We start from the raw sequence: 18101 nt of genomic DNA, 5'->3' as shown, positions 1-18101 counted from the left end.
TGTCCGTGTATATATGTATGTGAAGAGATTATGTCAAATTGTCAAGACTCCCTCTTACCCTCCCAGCCACGTCAAGAAAAAGTTTTCAATGTGAAAAAGTTACACATGACTGCTCCCATGATTAAAATTGTACGCAGTAGGCCAGATCTCAATAATCAAAGATGAAAGAATGGCACTTTTTAGGTTGTCTTTTTTTTTTTTTTGGCAAAGGACATTAAGTACCAAAAACACATGTAGACATATACCGGAGAAGGCATAAAAGTTGTCTCTAAAACATTGAAAAACAGTTTTAATTCTTTACCCGTCCAACAGAATCCACTGTGACACTGTGAGGAATCTTGAACTGACCAACACCTGTACCATTTTCCCCACGCAGCCATATTTCCTTGAAATCTAACAGTAGAAATCATAATAAATAATGAAAAAGTAGTTTTCACTTGTATTATGTAGTATGAATGAGTGAAATATGTTTGACCTTATTTCCTTTTAAATGATTCTTAGCAACAGAAATACAAGTCATTTTTATAAGACAGGACTTTAAAGGGATTTAAAACACAATCTTCCTCTTCTTGAAGTCCAGGGGATAGTCCCAATGACTTCAATGGGAACAGGATTAGACTTGTTATTCCTAATTTCAAACTTTACTATTCATAAGGAGACAATTCTATTTACATTTGTGTCTCACTAATTTTTCCATGCAGGATATATTTGTTTTTCATTATTAATCCATTTGGTGTCTGTGTATGTTAAAAAGAAAGCTGCAATATCAAGCAGAGACAGAAAAGGGAAAAATCTCTCTCCTGGTCATGCTAGAGAGGCAAAGAAATTTTTCACCCAAAATAAACTATAATAAAATATATTGCTAAGATTTATCTATCTACTGCTCACAATAATACAAAATGGAAGAGTATAACTGGCAATATACAAAGGTCTAATTTTGCCAAAAAATAAGTTCATGGTCATGACGATGTGTTGGTTTCTTTAAAAATAAAAAGACATTTTCAAGATGCATGAATAACAGAAGTATGACCTACATGAGAAACTACAGGGTTAAAGCTCATTGTAGACCTCTGACACAGATCCTAGCAAGCACCCCCTCCTGGCCACCAGTTGGACTGCTCTGAGGGGGAATCCAAGCCTCTGCTCCTCTGGGTCCCAGGGAGAGGGGAGGAGGGTGTTAAGCTTCTGAAGCCCCAGTAGGCTGCAGCACTGTTTCCTCCCTTAGCCTCTCTGGCACATTTCCTGGGCACTGACTCTCAGTCTGCTATCCTTCTTGGAAATGGAGCTCCTCAGCCCACCTGCCCAGGACCAGCGCTGCCCTCTGAGATACACCAGTTACTCAAACACATCCCTCTCCCAGAACTCCACACCAAAGTGTGAAACTTCTGGTGCATAGTTTAACTCTTTCAAGGACATGCAGCAGTTGTGAAGCAGTCGATACACACTCAGACACTTTGCACACTTAACACATTAATGCTCCTTTACACTTAATCATGTAAAGCAAGCACAGGATAGTATAGATCATTCAAAACAATAAAAGTTACAATGCATGCCCTTTACCATCTCATCCTTCCCTTGGGAGTCCTTATGGACCATGATATCTAGGCGGGCAGGGTGTCCCCTGCCTCATGCAGGCTGCTACCTGCTGGGTGATCTCTCCCTCTTACCCAGCTTTTGTGACCTTGCTGTCTCCTGTTCCATGCTTCCTCTTTCTCTCAGCCCTATAGTCCTGTGGGTTCCCCTATTTAAACACTGTGGCCAGCACTGTTTTGTTTCTGTGTCCACCGCCCCTGCCTTTCTCCTGTCGCTTCAGAGGAGTCAGTTAGCCTGATTTTCTAAGGATGCAGCTCATCCAGTGTTCCCAGCTCACCCAGTGTTCCCAGATGTTTGCACCTGAATAGAGTCATTGTGTCCTAAGCACCTCCTACTGTGTCTATCTGGTATGTACCTGCTACAGGCCCCTTCAGCAATGGTGAATCCAATACATATAGACACTCATGATATAGCAGTTTGTCAAAATACACCTTCACAGTATCAATCAGAATTCATAAATTGTACTGGTACAGCCCCAATTCATACAGTCCCAATTCTGCAAACATTTACACATGCTTAATTTCAAGCACATGAATATTCACAGTGAAGTCACTGGTTTCAGAGTAGCAGCCGTGTTGGTCTGTTTCCACAAAAAGAACAGGAGTACTTGTGGCATGTTAGAGACTAACAAATTTATTACAGCATAAGCTTTGGTGGGCTACAGCTCACTTCATCGGATGCATAGAATGGAACATATAGTAAGAAGATATATATATACATATAGAGAAGGTGGAAGTTGCCATACAAACTGTAAGAGGCTAATTAATTAAGATGAGCTACTATCAGCAGGAGAAAAAAAATTTTGTAGTGATAATTAAGATGGCCCATTTAGACAGTTGACAAGAAGGTGTGAGGATACTTAACATGGGGAAATAGATTAAATATTGCACATATTGAATCTATTTCCCCATGTTAAGTATCCTCACACCTTGTCTAAATGGGCCATCTTGATTATCACTACAAAATTTTTTTCTCCTGCTGATAGTAGCTCATCTTAATTAATTAGCCTCTTACAGTTTGTATGGCAACTTCCACCTTCTCTATATGTGTATATATATATATATCTTCTTACTATATGTTCCATTTTATGCATCTGATGAAGTGGGCTGTAGCCCACGAAATCTTATGCTCTAATAAATTTGTTAGCCTCTAAGGTGCCACAAGTACTCCTGTTCTTTTTACTGAAGTCACTGGGACTACTCAGAAGCTAGGGCCTTAATCTTTACAAAAACAATGAGAAAACAGGCAAGGGTTAAAATAGCAGTGACAGGTATTAAAAACATGACAATCAAGGAGTTAGCTGATTAGCTGGGTGTTTTTGCTAAAATGATCAGCAGTGAAATAGGCTCTGATTCAAAGCTCATCAAAATCAATGGGGAGTCTGTCAATTAACTCTAATGGGCATAAGATCAGGCCCACAGTTAGCAATGTTGATGTTTAAAACTATTATTAGGCCTCTAAATTTTCAGATGTCAACTCCTGTGTACGTTCTCTTTTCACATACCTGTGGACAGTTTGAATAATCTGTTGTTCATCCCTCCATCTCCATCCACAATGTAGATCTCCCCTGTTTGTTCCACAAATATTTCTGCTGGCTGATCAAACTGCAGTGGATTTAAACCTGAGCCAGCTTTACCTTGAGTGCCCAGGACCTGAATAAGTTTACCAGAAGGACTGTACTGTTTAACTGTGTGCCCATACTCCCCTGTATTAAGGAAAGGCATAGACATTTCTCAGCAAAACCATGGCTCTTTGACATCAACACAGTAACAACAAGATAAAAATCCACTGTCACTTTAAGAATGAAACTGAACTAAGAAAACTCTGTAGTAAGAGAAGGATTTCAGATTAACAAGGCATCAAATGGACACGTGCAAAGTACTGGAGCTGTCAGGATGGGATAGAGGACACAAACTATGCATTTAAATGCATGCTTTTCTGGCCCTGTTTCTCGACTAAGATCTGGAAATGTTGGCCAAGATTATCAGCTCTGGCAAATGAGCACATGGCACAACTCATGAGCCTTCAAACTGCTCTACCTTGTACTGGGGAACTGGATCAGTGCACAGTTAGGACTCGGGGAGCATGAATCTGGCTTAATGTTCTTTTGGTATCTTATTCAAACAATTAAAATTACTGTTCAAAGGGATACCTGCAAAAAACCTATTTTCTCTGTGGCACAATATTTTTAACATGTTCCCATTATACATACCAGTTCCAACATCTGTGATCCATATTGAGGTATCTGTAGGGGTGCTGACTGCAAAGATACCATGAGGCATTTCAAGTGTGGAATTCCATGCATGCAGGAAATATCCTTCATCTGAAAACACTAGTACCTTTGGTACATTAGCCCCTCTCTGAAGGTGTACAAAAATAGTCAATTGAAAAAAGGATCTTATCAAGCAAATAATCTCACTTTTGACAATTCTGTTTAAATGTTCATAATTTTCATGTCAAAAACCTTTACAGACATTAATTAATAATGCTCACAACAACCTGTGTGATGTGGGCAAGTACTAACCCCATTTTACAGCTGGGGAAAAACACAGAAAGGTTAAGTTTGCAACAGTGTTCATTAATCTTGGGACACTTAAAGCCTGATTTTCAGAGGCGCTGAGCCACTGCTGCTCTCATTGTCTTCATTTTGAATTGTGATTGCATGCAATCTCTGAAAAAAACATCATGCCCTAGGTCTCCCAAGATGGACACACATTTTTAATTGTACTTAATTGTCCAGGATTTCAGGTGCCATGGTTGTGTTTTATAAATAAAAATCTCACCACTTTTGTTTGCATTGCTGAAAACAGAGAGTCTCAACCAGAATCTAGATACCAACATGTAGGCAAGACTAGTACAGTTAGTAAAATTCTATTATAACAGTTGCTTGGGATGGCTGATTTTCTGTCTATCCATCCTAGGTAGTGATGTGGCCACTGTGACAGATATGGTAATTTCCTGCAATATCCCTGAAAGTCTTATGTGTCTATTATTGTGGGCCAGGACTATATGTAACTTCTGTATGAGAGAGATGTGACAAATACTGCAACCCCATGTGTATCTTCGGGGTCCACTGTTTAAATGAATGTTTTATTGTGTTCCACTCCAGGGGGAAAGGCCACCACAGTTCTTACAGGAACTAAAAACAGTGGAAAATCAGCCAAGTTGTAATCCCCCAAGGAGGTACCACCTCGTGGGGATGCTTGCATATACTAGCTCAGACTAGTTTCAGAGTAGCAGCCGTGTTAGTCTGTATCCGCAAAAAGAAAAGGAGTACTTGTGGCACCTTAGAGACTAGCCAATTTATTTGAGCATGAGCTTTCGTGAGCTACAGCTCACTTCATCGGATGCCTCTGGAAATCCAGCTGAGCCAGTGTCAGAACAAACACGTGGAGAAGAAGTAGTATTGTCAAGATGAAGAGACTGTGCCAGCAGGACCAGGTTCAATAACATCAGCTCAAAAAAGAGAAACTGCACCATAGTCTGGTAACTTACCATAGTCTGGTAAGTGGAGCCAGGCACTAGGTTCCTGTCCTGGTGAGTGGCATCAACTCCAAATTTCTTCCTGGCTTTAGGGAATGACATGGATGTATTTCTAAATGCTTCTGAAATGGGGTTTGAAGGACTGGCTCCTACCAGAGCCCTGGCTGGAGTTGGAAGGTAATCTCTGATAAGCTTATTAGTTTGTATGTAGGTGCTTTTGTTGTTTTAATATGTTTTCTCTGTAGCACTTTCACCAAAAGATTAAATGTGCTTGCTTATAAAGGGCTCTGTGGTAACTTTCAACTGCTGGTAATTATGTTGTGCATAATTGCCTTGAGAGAAAGCTTGCCCTGTTTAGGCAGTCTGGCTTTCTGGGAATATCAGAGTGTAGCCAGGGTACTGTGCAACCTGGAAAGCCCCCTGGTCAGGAGGCAGAGATTAGGTCTCTCCCCAAGAGAGTTAACAGCTGAGGAGCTGGGAGCCTAGAAGGGGTGCCTTTGATGGAACATGGACGTGAATGCAGGTGCAGTTACCCTGACCTGTGACACCCCCGAACACTGGAGTACCTGAGCACCTCACAGTTTCTGATTTATTAATCCTCACAACACTCCTGTGAGTATTATTATCCCCATTTTACAGATAGGGAAGAGAGGCAGAGAGAGACTAAGTATCTAGGGATGTAAATACCATTAAAAAAGTGAACTGTTTAAACAATTTAAAAAAATGTTGTTTAAACATTTTTAAAAAATGTTGTTTAAACAGCTAACCGTTTAAGTGGCTGGGGCCCATCTGGCCGGCGTGGCTGGGCCTGCTCTGTCCGGGTGGCCCTGCTCCGTCTGGGTGCTTCAGCTGGGCCCACTCCGGGCAGGTGGCCCTGCTCCGGGCAGGCACCGCGTCTGGGCCTGCTCTGGGTGGGCGGTGCTGCTCGGGCCACTCCAGGTGGCGCAGCTGGGCCCACTGGGCTGGCCGGTGCGGAGCTGCTGGGGACAGCCGGATTAACGGTGAAGGTGCTTAACCGGTAAGACTATGCTTACAGGTTAATCTTTTACATCCCTGTAAGTATCTTGCCCAAATTCACACAGGATGTTTGTGGCAGTGCAGGAATTGAACCCAGGTCTCCCACAGCCCACTGGGTCATCCTTCTTTTGAGGTTTACTTAGTTGAGGCACGGATGTGAAGAACAGCAGCAGAAGTGACATCTACAGTTGCCTCCATTCTCCTAGCAGGCTTCCACGCTGTAGGCTAACTGATTTGTATCTTTCCTTGTGACACTTGCCATTTCAAAACTATTTTTTTAAAATTTGAAGCCTGTAAAAAACATAAAAGCAACAAGCCCAATATGCACAGGAAGACCCTTCATATCCAGAACTACTTTAAAGAAATGTATACTATTAATAACCTAGTCAAATTTACATCTAGAATTTAATACAATAAACAGTTATAATCATCTTAATATAAATGCAAATGGGAATTCCAGAGGAGAAAAACAATATAATGCTAATAAGGACAAAATTCCAGTGCTATTACTTACTTGTGCAACATAGACCAGATCATGAAGAGGGTCAACAGCAACACAAAATGTTTGCCCAGTGAAATATTCTGGACGTTTAGGCCAGCCTACATCCAGCTTGTAAAGCTGTTGCTCTATCCTCCAAGGGGAGTAATAAGCAATTGCTCTTAATACCTTAAAAATGTAAAAGTAAATAACCATTAATAGTTAAATTCCATGAGATTCCACTTTCTATAACTCTTCACCTTTTTATTAGTTATTATTAGGGTGAGATTTTCAAAGACACAAATGGTGGTTGGGTGTCCAATTTGGACTGAAAGTCAACGGAAGTTCGCCAGCTAGCTGCTATTTGGGCCTTTGTAAATCTTCTTTGTTAGAGCCAAATGAATCAGCACACTTGAAACATTAAATCAAGTGTACTCAATAACAAATATTATTCTGACATGGGATTGTCTCTAAATGGAGTGCAAGGATGCTGTAGAAGAGATTGTCTCTAAATAGAGTGCAGGGATGCTGTAGAATTACTGACGCAAAATTACACAATTGTTTCCCAGGTGTGTAGTTTTTGGCACTCAAAATGTGCTGAGCTCTTTTAAAAAACTTTTTAAAACTGCTAAGCTCTTGTAACAATTCTGGATGGTGTGTCCACAATAGCCTTCCAGTAGCTGTATCTGATGTGCTGGCTAAACCATGTTGATCAGAATCATGTTCAAGACAATTCACCCCAAGCACCCTGAGCAATGATATAGTTTTGAATTGGATAATATGGAAACAAGTCATACCACCTGTGTTTAAAAAGGTTGTGTGAACTGGATGGTGGCTAGATTTAATTTCCCAAAGCAGTTTCCATTATCAAGGGACCTTTACTGCGTAACACCTGTGTGTGTTAATAGGTAGTTGACAGCTCCATCACAAAGCAGCCAATGGATATCAAGACTCCTGCTGCCACAACCACAGAGTTCATCATGACTCTATCCTGCTACAGCCAGGACTGGAATCCTAGTTCTTCAGCTCCCTACAGCTCTCTACAACTTAAACTAAAGAAGATCTCTAGTGGCTTATTCTAATTGTAGGCTCCTTATGCACTTGATGGTCTTTGCTGAAGGGCAACATCATGCTCACTCTCTTCTACACATAAAACCAGAATGTTACCATAGACGGAAGGATTCATACACACAGAGGTGGGCACTGGAGATGAAGGGGGTGACAGTAGACAGGATGAGCACACGTGCGTTTCAAGGACCACATCCAACCAGGTCTAACACATTTTGCCACCGTGCCAGAAGCCTCCAATAGAGACCTTCAGCCTTTCCTTACGCACAAGGAGAGCCAAAACTCTTAAAGAAACACTTGATTAGCAGCCCTGCAAGGAACTCAGCCTCCTGGCCACAATATGCAGCTGGCTACTGATCCTGGCAGAACTGGGAAGGCATCTATGCTTTACCTCATCTCCTCTCTCCAAAGGTAAAATGCCGGATTATGCAGGGCAAATGAGCAAAGGGGGGAGGGGGGGACTTAGTTTAAGGAGGGGACAGAAGAGGGAAAACAAAGTACAGAGAGAATGAGTGTGGCAAAGAGGAAAGAGAGGAATAGGCTGAAACAGAGGGAGAGAAGGAATGAGCAGGGAAGTGAAAAAAAGAGGATAAAAGCCAGAATCCTGTGACCACAGACAGACCAAGAGGGCAAGAAGCATAAAGACAAGAAAAAGAGCAAGAAATATGCAGGGCCCTGGACACTCCATGATTCCATGACAACGGGATTTGCTACAGAATTTATCTCGCCACAGAACTGTGTGCCAAAATCTGACTTTATATAAAATGTATGTTCTAGCCCTTACAGTCATGGATAAAAACTCAAATGTGAGCCACGCATAAACTATCTGCATCATCTACCAGCATCTGGAGAGAGCCTGAAACAATAGCTCTGATGGGGTGACTTGTCCCATTCATTTCAATCAGGGCCCTCTGGACTCTACCAAATTAAGCAGCCATAGAATTGCATTCTCCCAATAAAAGTTAGACTTGCAGACACATGGTAGAAAATATAGTAGAGGGAACATAGAGAGAGAAAATGTTTTCTAACTCCTCATCCTTTACTGTCATATAGCTGGTACTCTTTTTCTTAATCAAGGGAAGAGAGTCAGGGAGAAACACAAGGCTGAAGTTTGGTTTGTTATTCTCAGTTCCTTATTTGTGGTACCAGCTCCACATTCATGGTATCCAGTTCCTTATTCAAAGGCCAAAATTATTTACAAAATATATAAATGTAAGATAAAAATTTTTTGAAATGTCATCAGATTAATGTGAATTAATTAATTTGAATTACTAATTCCTTAATTATTTATTAAGTGAATAATCAGAGAGCTGGGTTTTGACTGCAAGCATGTGACAAAGTAAGTCTTGATCACTCCAAGTGACATGTCCCTGTGACATGTTCTGTTCTGAACCACATGACTGTTCTGAAGGAGCTGAGACAAGACACTCCCCAAGCCAAGTTTTGTTTCTGTGCAATATACTGGCCACATGTCACACCCCTACCACACTTCCATATCATACACAGAGTTTGAATAAGCAGGTGGGTTTTGACAGACTGTATGCGAATAAATGAGTCTTGGGACATCCGAAGTGACACATCCCTGTGACCATCAGACTGTTTTTAAGGAGCTGGGAATCCAACTCACTGACCCAAAACTTTGTTGTTGCATAGTATGCTACAAAATGTCATACCTCCTCTCCACTTCCATTTTATAAATGGTGATTGAATAAGGAAATTGGGATTTGACTAAATGTACATGACAAAATGTCATTTAAGGTGACCCGAGACACACCTCCCTATGACTATCAGGCTGTTCTGAAGAAGATTGGCCATGCCACTCACCAATCTGAAGATTTGGTTATGCGTAATGTGCTGCCACATGCCACACCCCCAAACCACTTCCATTTTGTATATGAAAATTGAATAGGGAATCGGATTTTGATTGGCTGTACAAGACAACACGTGTCTCGGGTTATCCCAAGTGACATGGCCCTGTGATCATCAGAGTCTTCTGAAGAAGCTGGGACATCCCACTCGCCAACCTGAAGCTTTGTTGTTACACAATGTGCTGCCACATGTTACTCCCATTCCACACTGCTTGAATAAGGAGCAGGGATTTGACTGCCTGTATATGACAAAATGCGTCTCAGTGTTGGATCATATTAAAGAAGTTCTGTATTAAAATCACAGATGAGTTTGATTCCCCATAGTTTAAATTCCAGGGTATTACTAATTAAGAGGTCTCTTGGTTTTTGGTACTGTTTCTCTCCCTCTGTGTGTGAAACCTGCAAGCTGCTAATTGCGTTAATACATTCTAAGACAGAGTCTGTTCTCAAAGCAATTCACACAGAGAGAGACTCAAAGCAATACTCTGTAACAACAGAAACAGCACCCAGAGACTCCCCGCCATTTTGTTGTATTAACAATTGTGATTAAAATAGAGATAGAGGATGTATGTGGATGGATGCTTGGTGTGGATAATAACTGAATGATCAGCGAGGTGCCAGCCTAAGAATCCAGTGTCCATCAGCTGAGGAAGGCATCAAGTGGAAATAAGCAGAGGACCCCCGGAGGGCAGACTGGAATCCACCCAACAGCCTCAAGAATGGGAGAACCAAAGAACAAGATAACATCTGGCAGCACGGAGCCCTCAGGAATGTGCTATCTGCTGATTGATTCAGCAACAGCATGATGAAGCAATTCCCATAGACTGGCATAGGAAGAAATTCCTATAAAAATGGACTCTAGAAAGTGAGAACGTTGGGGTCTGATTCTGCAAACCAACTTCCAGGAGCATCAGATGAGCATCTGACAAGGCCCTGCTCCCTCCTCATGTCCAGGCCACCTGGCCAGTGGCTTGGCATGAGCAACTCTAAGGCTGGTAACTATGATAACAACCTTGCAGAACCTGTGTGTGTGTGTTTGTATGAATGAATGTGTGAATAAATATGAGATTGAATGGAATGTTATAGCTATAACTAACGGCTTACTATGATTCTTTCTGTATTCACAATAAATGTGGTATTTTGCCTTTTCCTCTTTAATAAGATCCTGCTGGTTTTTATTTTATTGGTGTAACATCAGGTCGTTTCAGGTGACATGGCCCAGCGATTGTCAGGATGTTCTGAAGGGGCTGGAATATGCCCCTTGCCGACCACAAAGTCTGTTCTTGGGCTATATGCTTCCCCACCCATTCCATACTGTAGAGGGCTTAAATAAGGATCTGGGTTTTGACAGACTATACGTGAGATAATTCAATCTGGGTCACTCCAAGTGACATATCCCCACAACTGTCAGACTGTTCTGAAGTAGCTGAGACATGCCAGGTGTTAGACTAGATGACCCTTGTGGTCCCTTTTAACCCAGTGGTTCTAGGATTCTATGCCACTTGCCAACCCAAGGATATGTTCTTCAGGAATATACTGCTACTTTTCACACCCCAACCCCAGTTCTGTATTGTACATAGTGATTAAGGAGCTGGCTTTTGACTGGCTGTATGGGACAAAATACGTATTGAGTTACCCCAAGTGACAAGTCCCTGCAACCATTATTTCATTATGAAGAATGAGGATTTGCCCCTTCCAGAGGTGAACCTTTATTTCTGGTCTGACAGATATATTGGCCCAATTTTTGTGTGTTTTTTTTCTGTGTTAGTTAACATACAATACGCAATATTGCATGTAAAAATCAACAGAACCAATATTCAATGAATTTGCTGCAAATCAGTCTGTAATGTTGTCATAGAAATTATATGATAGTTACAAATGAAGAAGTCCATTGGAACTTTGATTTGTTTTTAGATGAAAAATGTATCAATTTTTTTAAAATTCTGGTACACACATAAAAACAGTTGTGCCAATTACAGTTGTGTGTTTTGCTCATTACACAAGAAAAAATAAAGAAAAGACACTTCAAGGGCACAGTTGCCTTCCAATAATCATGTTTATGAGCTACATGCAAACATAAAAGGCCTATCAATGCATTCTGCTGTTCTGAATGGTTTCTGATGGCTTCTAAAATACAGACAACAGTGAACACTAGAGTGTTCACATTCTACTTAAACGAATATGTAATGTAGTTGTAGCTGTGTTAGTTGAACCAGTTTGTGTCTTGTGTGGCTGTGAGACTCAGATAATACAAATGTACACTGGTACATTTTAATGGAATTTCAAGAATCTATCTGTAAGTAGAATATCTCTCACCTCCTTTCCTTTTTAATTCCAAAATTCCATCATAGAAATGCCAGCCCTCAGTTTGACCAAAAAATTTGTAGAAACAACCAAAATGGTCCCCAGTGTTGTGTGTCATTCCAACAACTTTGTACATATGATGACACCACCTTTATTTTCATTAACTTTACTGCTTATACAAATAATATTGATGACTTCTATTGAACTAATCAATATCTGAAACACTTGTAAATATTAATACGATATTCAAGTTACATAAAAAGGTAGTACAGAGAGGGCAGTTGGCGTATTTTTCTGTAGTAGGGGAACTGCATTTTTGTCTGAATATTCAATGAATGGTATTTGAAAAAGACAAGTAACTACTCTGAAGCGCATCCACCAAAATGCGTCTGTTGTCTTTCAACTTACTTGCTAACATACATAGAAATCTATGCTGGAAATACCCCAGGGTAAAATTTTTGAATCTTTCTGTGATCTGACTTAATAATGAATAAGATGCATGGTTCACCATTAATGAAATGATGTCTACTCAACTGACGTAATCCATTGCATTTGTTCATGTTTACTCTGAAACTGTAAAATAAGTATAGATGTTGCTATTTATTATAATATTTTTATTAATTGAGCAATGGTTGCTGCTGTTAGTGCTGATTATTGGTGACACCTATATTTAAGCATTCCTAAGGATCTGTATGGTCAGACCCTGTTTTGCACAGAAGGGAAGTTTCTTCATAAACTTCTGCATAGAATTGCTGCATAATCTGGTGCTGTCTGCTGCTTTATGGTCTGTAATCCTGACAGCACCACCTATTGCACCAAACATCCACATGGAGGGGAAACTTTGATAAAAGTGTGTGTGCAGAACGGCCAGTAACAGGATTTCATAGATTCTCAAGTATAGATAAACACCTGGCAGGGATGGTCTAGGTAATCTGTTCTTAAAAACATCCAATGATGGGGATTCTGCAACCTCCCCTGGAAGCCTAATCCAGTGTTTATCTATCTTGACAGTTAGAAAGTTTTTACTAATGCCTAACCTAAATCTTCCTTGTAGCAGATTAAGCCAATGACTTCTTGTCCTAACCTAAGTGGACATGCCGAACAATTGATCACTGTCCTCTTTATAACAACCTTTAACATATTTCAAAACTGTTGTCATGACCCCTCAATCTTCTTTTCTCAAGAATAAACTTGCCCATCTCTCCTTTTAGGTCATGTTTTCTAAACTTTTTATCATTTTTGCTTTTCTCCTCTGGACTGATCAGCTCGGGCAGCCAGGCGCACCGGCTACTGCTGGAGCAGTCTTCCCACCTCAGCCCCCCAGCAGCAGGAGTTGGGTGTGGTGGGGCTCAGGGCTGGGGTGCGGGGTGGTGTTTACCTGGAGGGGGGCTCCCCTCCCTCAGCTCCTAGCTCCATGAGCTGCCTCTAACAGCAGGCACCACCCCTGCAGCTCCCATTGGCCGCGGTTCCCAGCCAATAGGAGCTGTAGAACCAGGGCTTGGGGCGGAGTGGAGGCAGCACATGGAGCTCAGGAGCCGGGTAGGGAGCCTGCCCCAGCCCCACAAGCCCCCCCAGTACCTGCAATGCCCTCCCCCGCCCCCCCCCAAGTACCTGCAGCACCCCCTCAAGTTTTAGTCAAGTCATGGACAGCTCACAGGCAGTGAATATTTGTTTAGTTCCCGTGACTTTTACTAAAAATACCCGTGACTAAAATGTAGCCTGACTCATATTCAATCTGTGATCCACTAAAAGCCCCAAATCATTTTCAGCAGTACTACCACCTAGCCAGTTATTCCTCAGTTTGTAGTTATCTGTTTGATTTTTCCTTCCTATGTATAATACTTTGTGTGACATATATGGCAATTTCCTGCAATATCCTTAGGAAACCTTCCTGAATTAAGGTTAAGTATATTTCAAGCCCATTGCATTAAATGCAACGGTTATGTATTATTGTGGACGAGGATTGTCTTCACTTCTCTAATGGAGAAATAGGATGTAAACCCCAGGAAGTGTTAATAACTTCAGAGAAGTATACTGAACAACGGGCCAGACAAGAGGACAATTAGGGTGGTGTCAAGTGATTTTCCTGAGGATCGCTATGGGTAGGGGAATGCAAATTTCCCCCCTCTGGTTTTGCAAAAAAAAAAACCAGACTTTAGAAGTTACGCTCTTCATAGGGGCTCACTGTCTACTACTTACATGTTCCCAGAATCTAATCAAGGAAAGAGTGACCTTTCCTAGCAATTCTGGTTCTGAGCTGCGGTTGTTATGAACTGGTAACCACAGAAAAACCCTTTTGTGGAGTTTGAAGGACTGTCTCCTACCAGAGCCCTTGGTGGAGTTGAGGGTGATCTATAGTATGCTTATTAGTATGCATGTAGGTTGTTTTAATATGTTTTCTCTATGATACTTTCACCTTAAGAATAAATGTGCTTGCTTATAAAGGGCTATATGGTAACTTGCAAATGAAGGCAATTACACTGTTCATATCCTTCAAAGAGAAAGTGAAGTGTAGATGCTGGCCTCATTAGGCAGTTTGGCTTGCTGGAAATCTCACAGTGTAGCTAGGGAGCTGTGCACCCCTGGTTAGGAGGGAAAGAAACATGGGTCTCTGCTCAAGCTAAGTGACATCTGAGGAACCGGGAGCCTAGAGTGGGTTCCCTCATAGGACCATGGAGGATGAATACAAATGCAGTTGCCATGAACTGTGACACTTTGAACTTGTCTTTATTGAATTTCATATTGCTGATTTCCAACCAATTCTTGACTTTGTCAAGGTCATTTTGAATTCTATTCTTTCCTCCAAAACTTTGCAACCCCTCCCACTTTGGTGTCATCTGCAAATTGTATAAGCATACTCTTCACTCCATTAGCTATGTCATTACTGAAACTATTGACTAGTACCAGACCCAGGCTAGACCCCAGCAGGACCCCACTAGATACATCCCCTCACTTTGACAGCAAACTCTAACTACACCCGTCTCTTATGCCTCTATCCTCCTTCCACATTGTAAATGATGCTTGAACAGGGAACTGGACTTTGACTGGCTGTATGTGATAAAATAGGTCTTTGGTGACATGTCCCCACAACTATTAAGCTGTTCTGATGTAGCTGACCCATAGACCTATCTTTCTTGAAACTCTGCAAAAATTGCGGCCCATTTCACAAGAGATTGTGGGGGGGGAAATGGGCCACAATTTTTTGCAACATAAAAGTTTCAAGTAAGGCAGTTCCATGTCTCAGCTACCTTAGAACAGCTTAATGGTTGTGAGGACATGTCACTTAGGGTGACCAAAGACTTATTTTATCACTTATAGCCAGTCAAAATCCAGTTCCCTATTCAAGCACCATTTACAATATGGAAATGGGGTGGGGGCATAACAAGTGGCAGCATGCTATCCAAGAACAAAGCTTCAGGCTAGTGAGTGGCAGCATGGCATAGTTCCTTCCAAACAGTCAGATGGTTGTGGCAATGTGTCATTTTGGGTGACCTGAGAAACAGTTTGTCATGCACAGCCAGTCAAACCCACTTCCTTATTCCATCACCATTTACAGCTGGAATCTCAAACTCGAATCACCACAAGGGCCACATGAGGACTAGTACATTGGCCCGAGGGCCACATCACTGACATCTCCTGCCCCCTTCCCCACCCCCATTCCAATCCCTTCCCCAAAGCCCCCAACCCAACTCTTCCCCCTCCCTGCCCCTATTCCAACCCCTTCCCCAAATCCATGCCCCTGCCCCACCTCTTCTCCCCTCTCTTCTGGAAAGCGCTAAGCGCCGCCAAACAGCTGTTTGGTGGCGGGAAGCACCTACAGGTAGGCAGAGGAGAGGGGACGCAGCATGCTGGGGGTGGGAGGGGAGGGGAGGCGGCGGGGAGCTTGGTGGCTGCAGGAAATAACTCGGGTGGGGGGGCACAGGAAGCTTGGCGGGCCGCAGCAAATAACTCTGTGGGCTGCCGCGTGTTTGAGACCCCTGATTTATACTATGGAAGGGGGATGGGGTGCTATGGGACAGCCCACTGCACAGGAACAAAGCTTTGGGACCAGAGAGTGGGGTGCCCCAGTTCCTTCAGAACAGGCTGACTGTTGCAGGGACATGCCTGCTAGGGGACCTGAGGCTTATTTTGTCACAAAGAGCCAGTCAACACCCAGCTTCTTACCTGAATAACTAGTACAGTAATTAGTACTTTACATTTTTATCATGTTCATTTGATGACATTTCTAAAAACTGACTCTTACCCTGATACATTTTTAAATAATGCTGCCCTTTGACTAAGTTAACTAGGCACCAGAAATAAGGATCTGGGAGCAGAGACCCAAGTTCAGCTCTTTGGGAGAGGGAGAGGGTTTGGCTTGGGAAGAGACAGAGAGGAAGGGGCCGGCTCCCCCTTCCTCCAGCAGTCACCTCCCCCTGCCCGAGCGAGGTACCTGGACACCTGGATCCGGGCGTGGGGCCGGGGACAGGCCCAGGGTGGGGATGAAGGACACGGCGGGGCGCTACGGAGCCAGCAGGCACGGGGCTTGTAGGCGGATCCCCCCGCGCTCTCCACGGCGCCTAGCGGAGCCCCGGCCCGCGCCCCCTGCCCAGACCCACCTGGGATCCCGAGAGCGCGCAAGAGAAAACCAGCAGCGCTGCTACCGCGCTGCCCATGGCAACCGCCAGGCCGGGCCTGCCGCGCCGCTTCATGCAGCCCGGACAGCGTCACCGCCGGGGCTCGCCCTCGCCCGCCCCCGAGCCGGCGCACGTCAGGCCGAGGCCCCACCCCCTCAGCGTGCGCGAGCCGGGCATGCCATGGCAGGCTCCAGGCAGAGCCACGGTTCCTGCCTGGAAGACTGCAGCTTTGTCACGTGACAACAGGCGGCGCCTGGGCGTGTGTCAGTCACGTGACTTCGGACGCGGAGACGGTGCGGTCAGGCCTCCCTCGCAATTTTTTATACCCTGTTGCTCGCCTTTGGGGTTGTCCGCTTGAGTGCCTGAGCGCAGGACAACAATGTCCGGTATCCAGGAATTTTTAAACACTCGATAGCAGTCCTTTCGGCAGGATGCTAGGAGCACAGTAGCTGGGGTTCTGATCGCTGCAGGAGAGAGACGAGAGACCATTCCGCTCGGATTCAGGCATTCTGCTCAGTCAACTTCTGTTGGGGTTTCTGCCGCATGAGGGGTCGTCGGAGAGACACAATGGACGCAGGTTGATGATGTCATCGGGGTGCGATTCATGGATCTTGTGGACCCCAGTGGCGAGGAGGAACCTCGTCGCTGGTGGTTATTGCTTGGGCAGGGCGCTCTACAGCTCACTGGCGGCGGCGGCCCCGGGCTGAGGGTTGGCCGTGCCAGGTTCTGAGCCGGGGCCGTTTCCCCGGCGGCCTCCCCCGCCCATCGCGGCAGTGCCGTGGCTTTTGTTGCTGCTGGTAACAAAGAGCCGGGGAGCTTTGCGGGCGATGGGCAGCGGCGGAGCCCGGGGGCTGCCGGGCCTGAGGGCCGCGCGCTGACGGGAGCGGCAAGAGGCTGAGGCAGTTGCACAGCCCTATCGCCCCGTGTCCCCGGCGGCACCTGAGCCAGGCGCTGCCCCGCGTCCCACCCCCCTTTCTACGGCCCCCTGCTCCCCCTGTTTCTTCTTCGTCCCCTTTCTCTCCCCGTCCTCACAAAACCATGTAACTCTTTTCCCCCCTTCAGTGTGCCAGTTCCGAGGCAGGGAGCGTTAATCCCCGTCTCCTGCTGAACAGTGCATTGGACCAAGCATTTATATTGTGACTGAAATCCGCACCCCTGCCCAAAAGTGTCGCATCCCCTGCCCTGACCCTTTTTCTTATTGAGCGTGTCAAAGGATTTTTTTCAGCTCTGTAAAGTGTCTCTTTCCCGTGCTTTTCTTCTACAATAAAAAAGACACTTCTGCAGTAAAGAGTCTGGCCTGGATGTATTTTTTTCTTTAAATAAAAATCTGCATTGGATGAACAAGTAAAGATGGATAAGAAATCATTTGAGACCGTGCTTGATGAAATTAGAAAGGTAACTTATCTTTTTACGTTTTTGGTTTAATTGTGTAAATGCAAAACTCCTTGCTGGAGTACAGTTAGTTAACCACTGTTTGCCTTAATTGTTGTTACTTCTGGAAGGCAGTAAAAGTCAAATTATTGCCCGCTCTTCAAAGAGCAGAATGATACGGTGATAAGACTTACTAGTTTTTGCTGAATGTAAACCAAATTTAGTCGAGATTCATCTTGTGCGGCATGTTTGCTTCCATCTGCATTCCTCATGACAGAGAGATTACATCTCATGAGATTGTGT

The 18101-nt window shown here is 43.8% G+C and overlaps 2 protein-coding genes across 4 annotated transcripts in view; one reads left to right on the top strand and one right to left on the bottom strand.

Moving 5' to 3' along the window:
• NHLRC3 (NHL repeat containing 3) overlaps nt 1–16639 on the bottom strand; it is a 33004-nt gene extending 16365 nt beyond the window's left edge. For both annotated transcript variants that reach the window (XR_012158731.1, XM_073342554.1), the window contains exons 1-5: nt 16410–16639; nt 6608–6760; nt 3806–3953; nt 3098–3298; nt 302–393 (exon numbers count right to left, since the gene is read on the bottom strand). Coding sequence is in view for 1 of the 2 variants with exons in the window: in XM_073342554.1 (XP_073198655.1) it covers nt 302–393; nt 3098–3298; nt 3806–3953; nt 6608–6760; nt 16410–16502 (687 nt within the window). In the remaining variant the exon portion in view is untranslated. The remainder of the gene's footprint in view (nt 1–301; nt 394–3097; nt 3299–3805; nt 3954–6607; nt 6761–16409) is intronic.
• A 382-nt stretch (nt 16640–17021) lies between these two features.
• Nucleotides 17022–18101, top strand: part of PROSER1 (proline and serine rich 1) — a 31963-nt gene continuing 30883 nt past the window's right edge. The window contains exons 1-2 of one of the 2 annotated variants that reach the window (XM_073342521.1): nt 17022–17075; nt 17490–17822. In XM_073342521.1, coding sequence (XP_073198622.1) covers nt 17778–17822 — 45 coding nt within the window. In that variant the 5' untranslated portion in view covers nt 17022–17075; nt 17490–17777. The other variant, XM_073342531.1, reaches the window with a different exon arrangement.

Source organism: Lepidochelys kempii, chromosome 1 (assembly GCF_965140265.1).
Source record: "Lepidochelys kempii isolate rLepKem1 chromosome 1, rLepKem1.hap2, whole genome shotgun sequence".
Lineage (NCBI taxonomy): Eukaryota > Metazoa > Chordata > Testudines > Cheloniidae > Lepidochelys > Lepidochelys kempii.
This window is presented reverse-complemented; position numbering and strand designations above follow the sequence as displayed.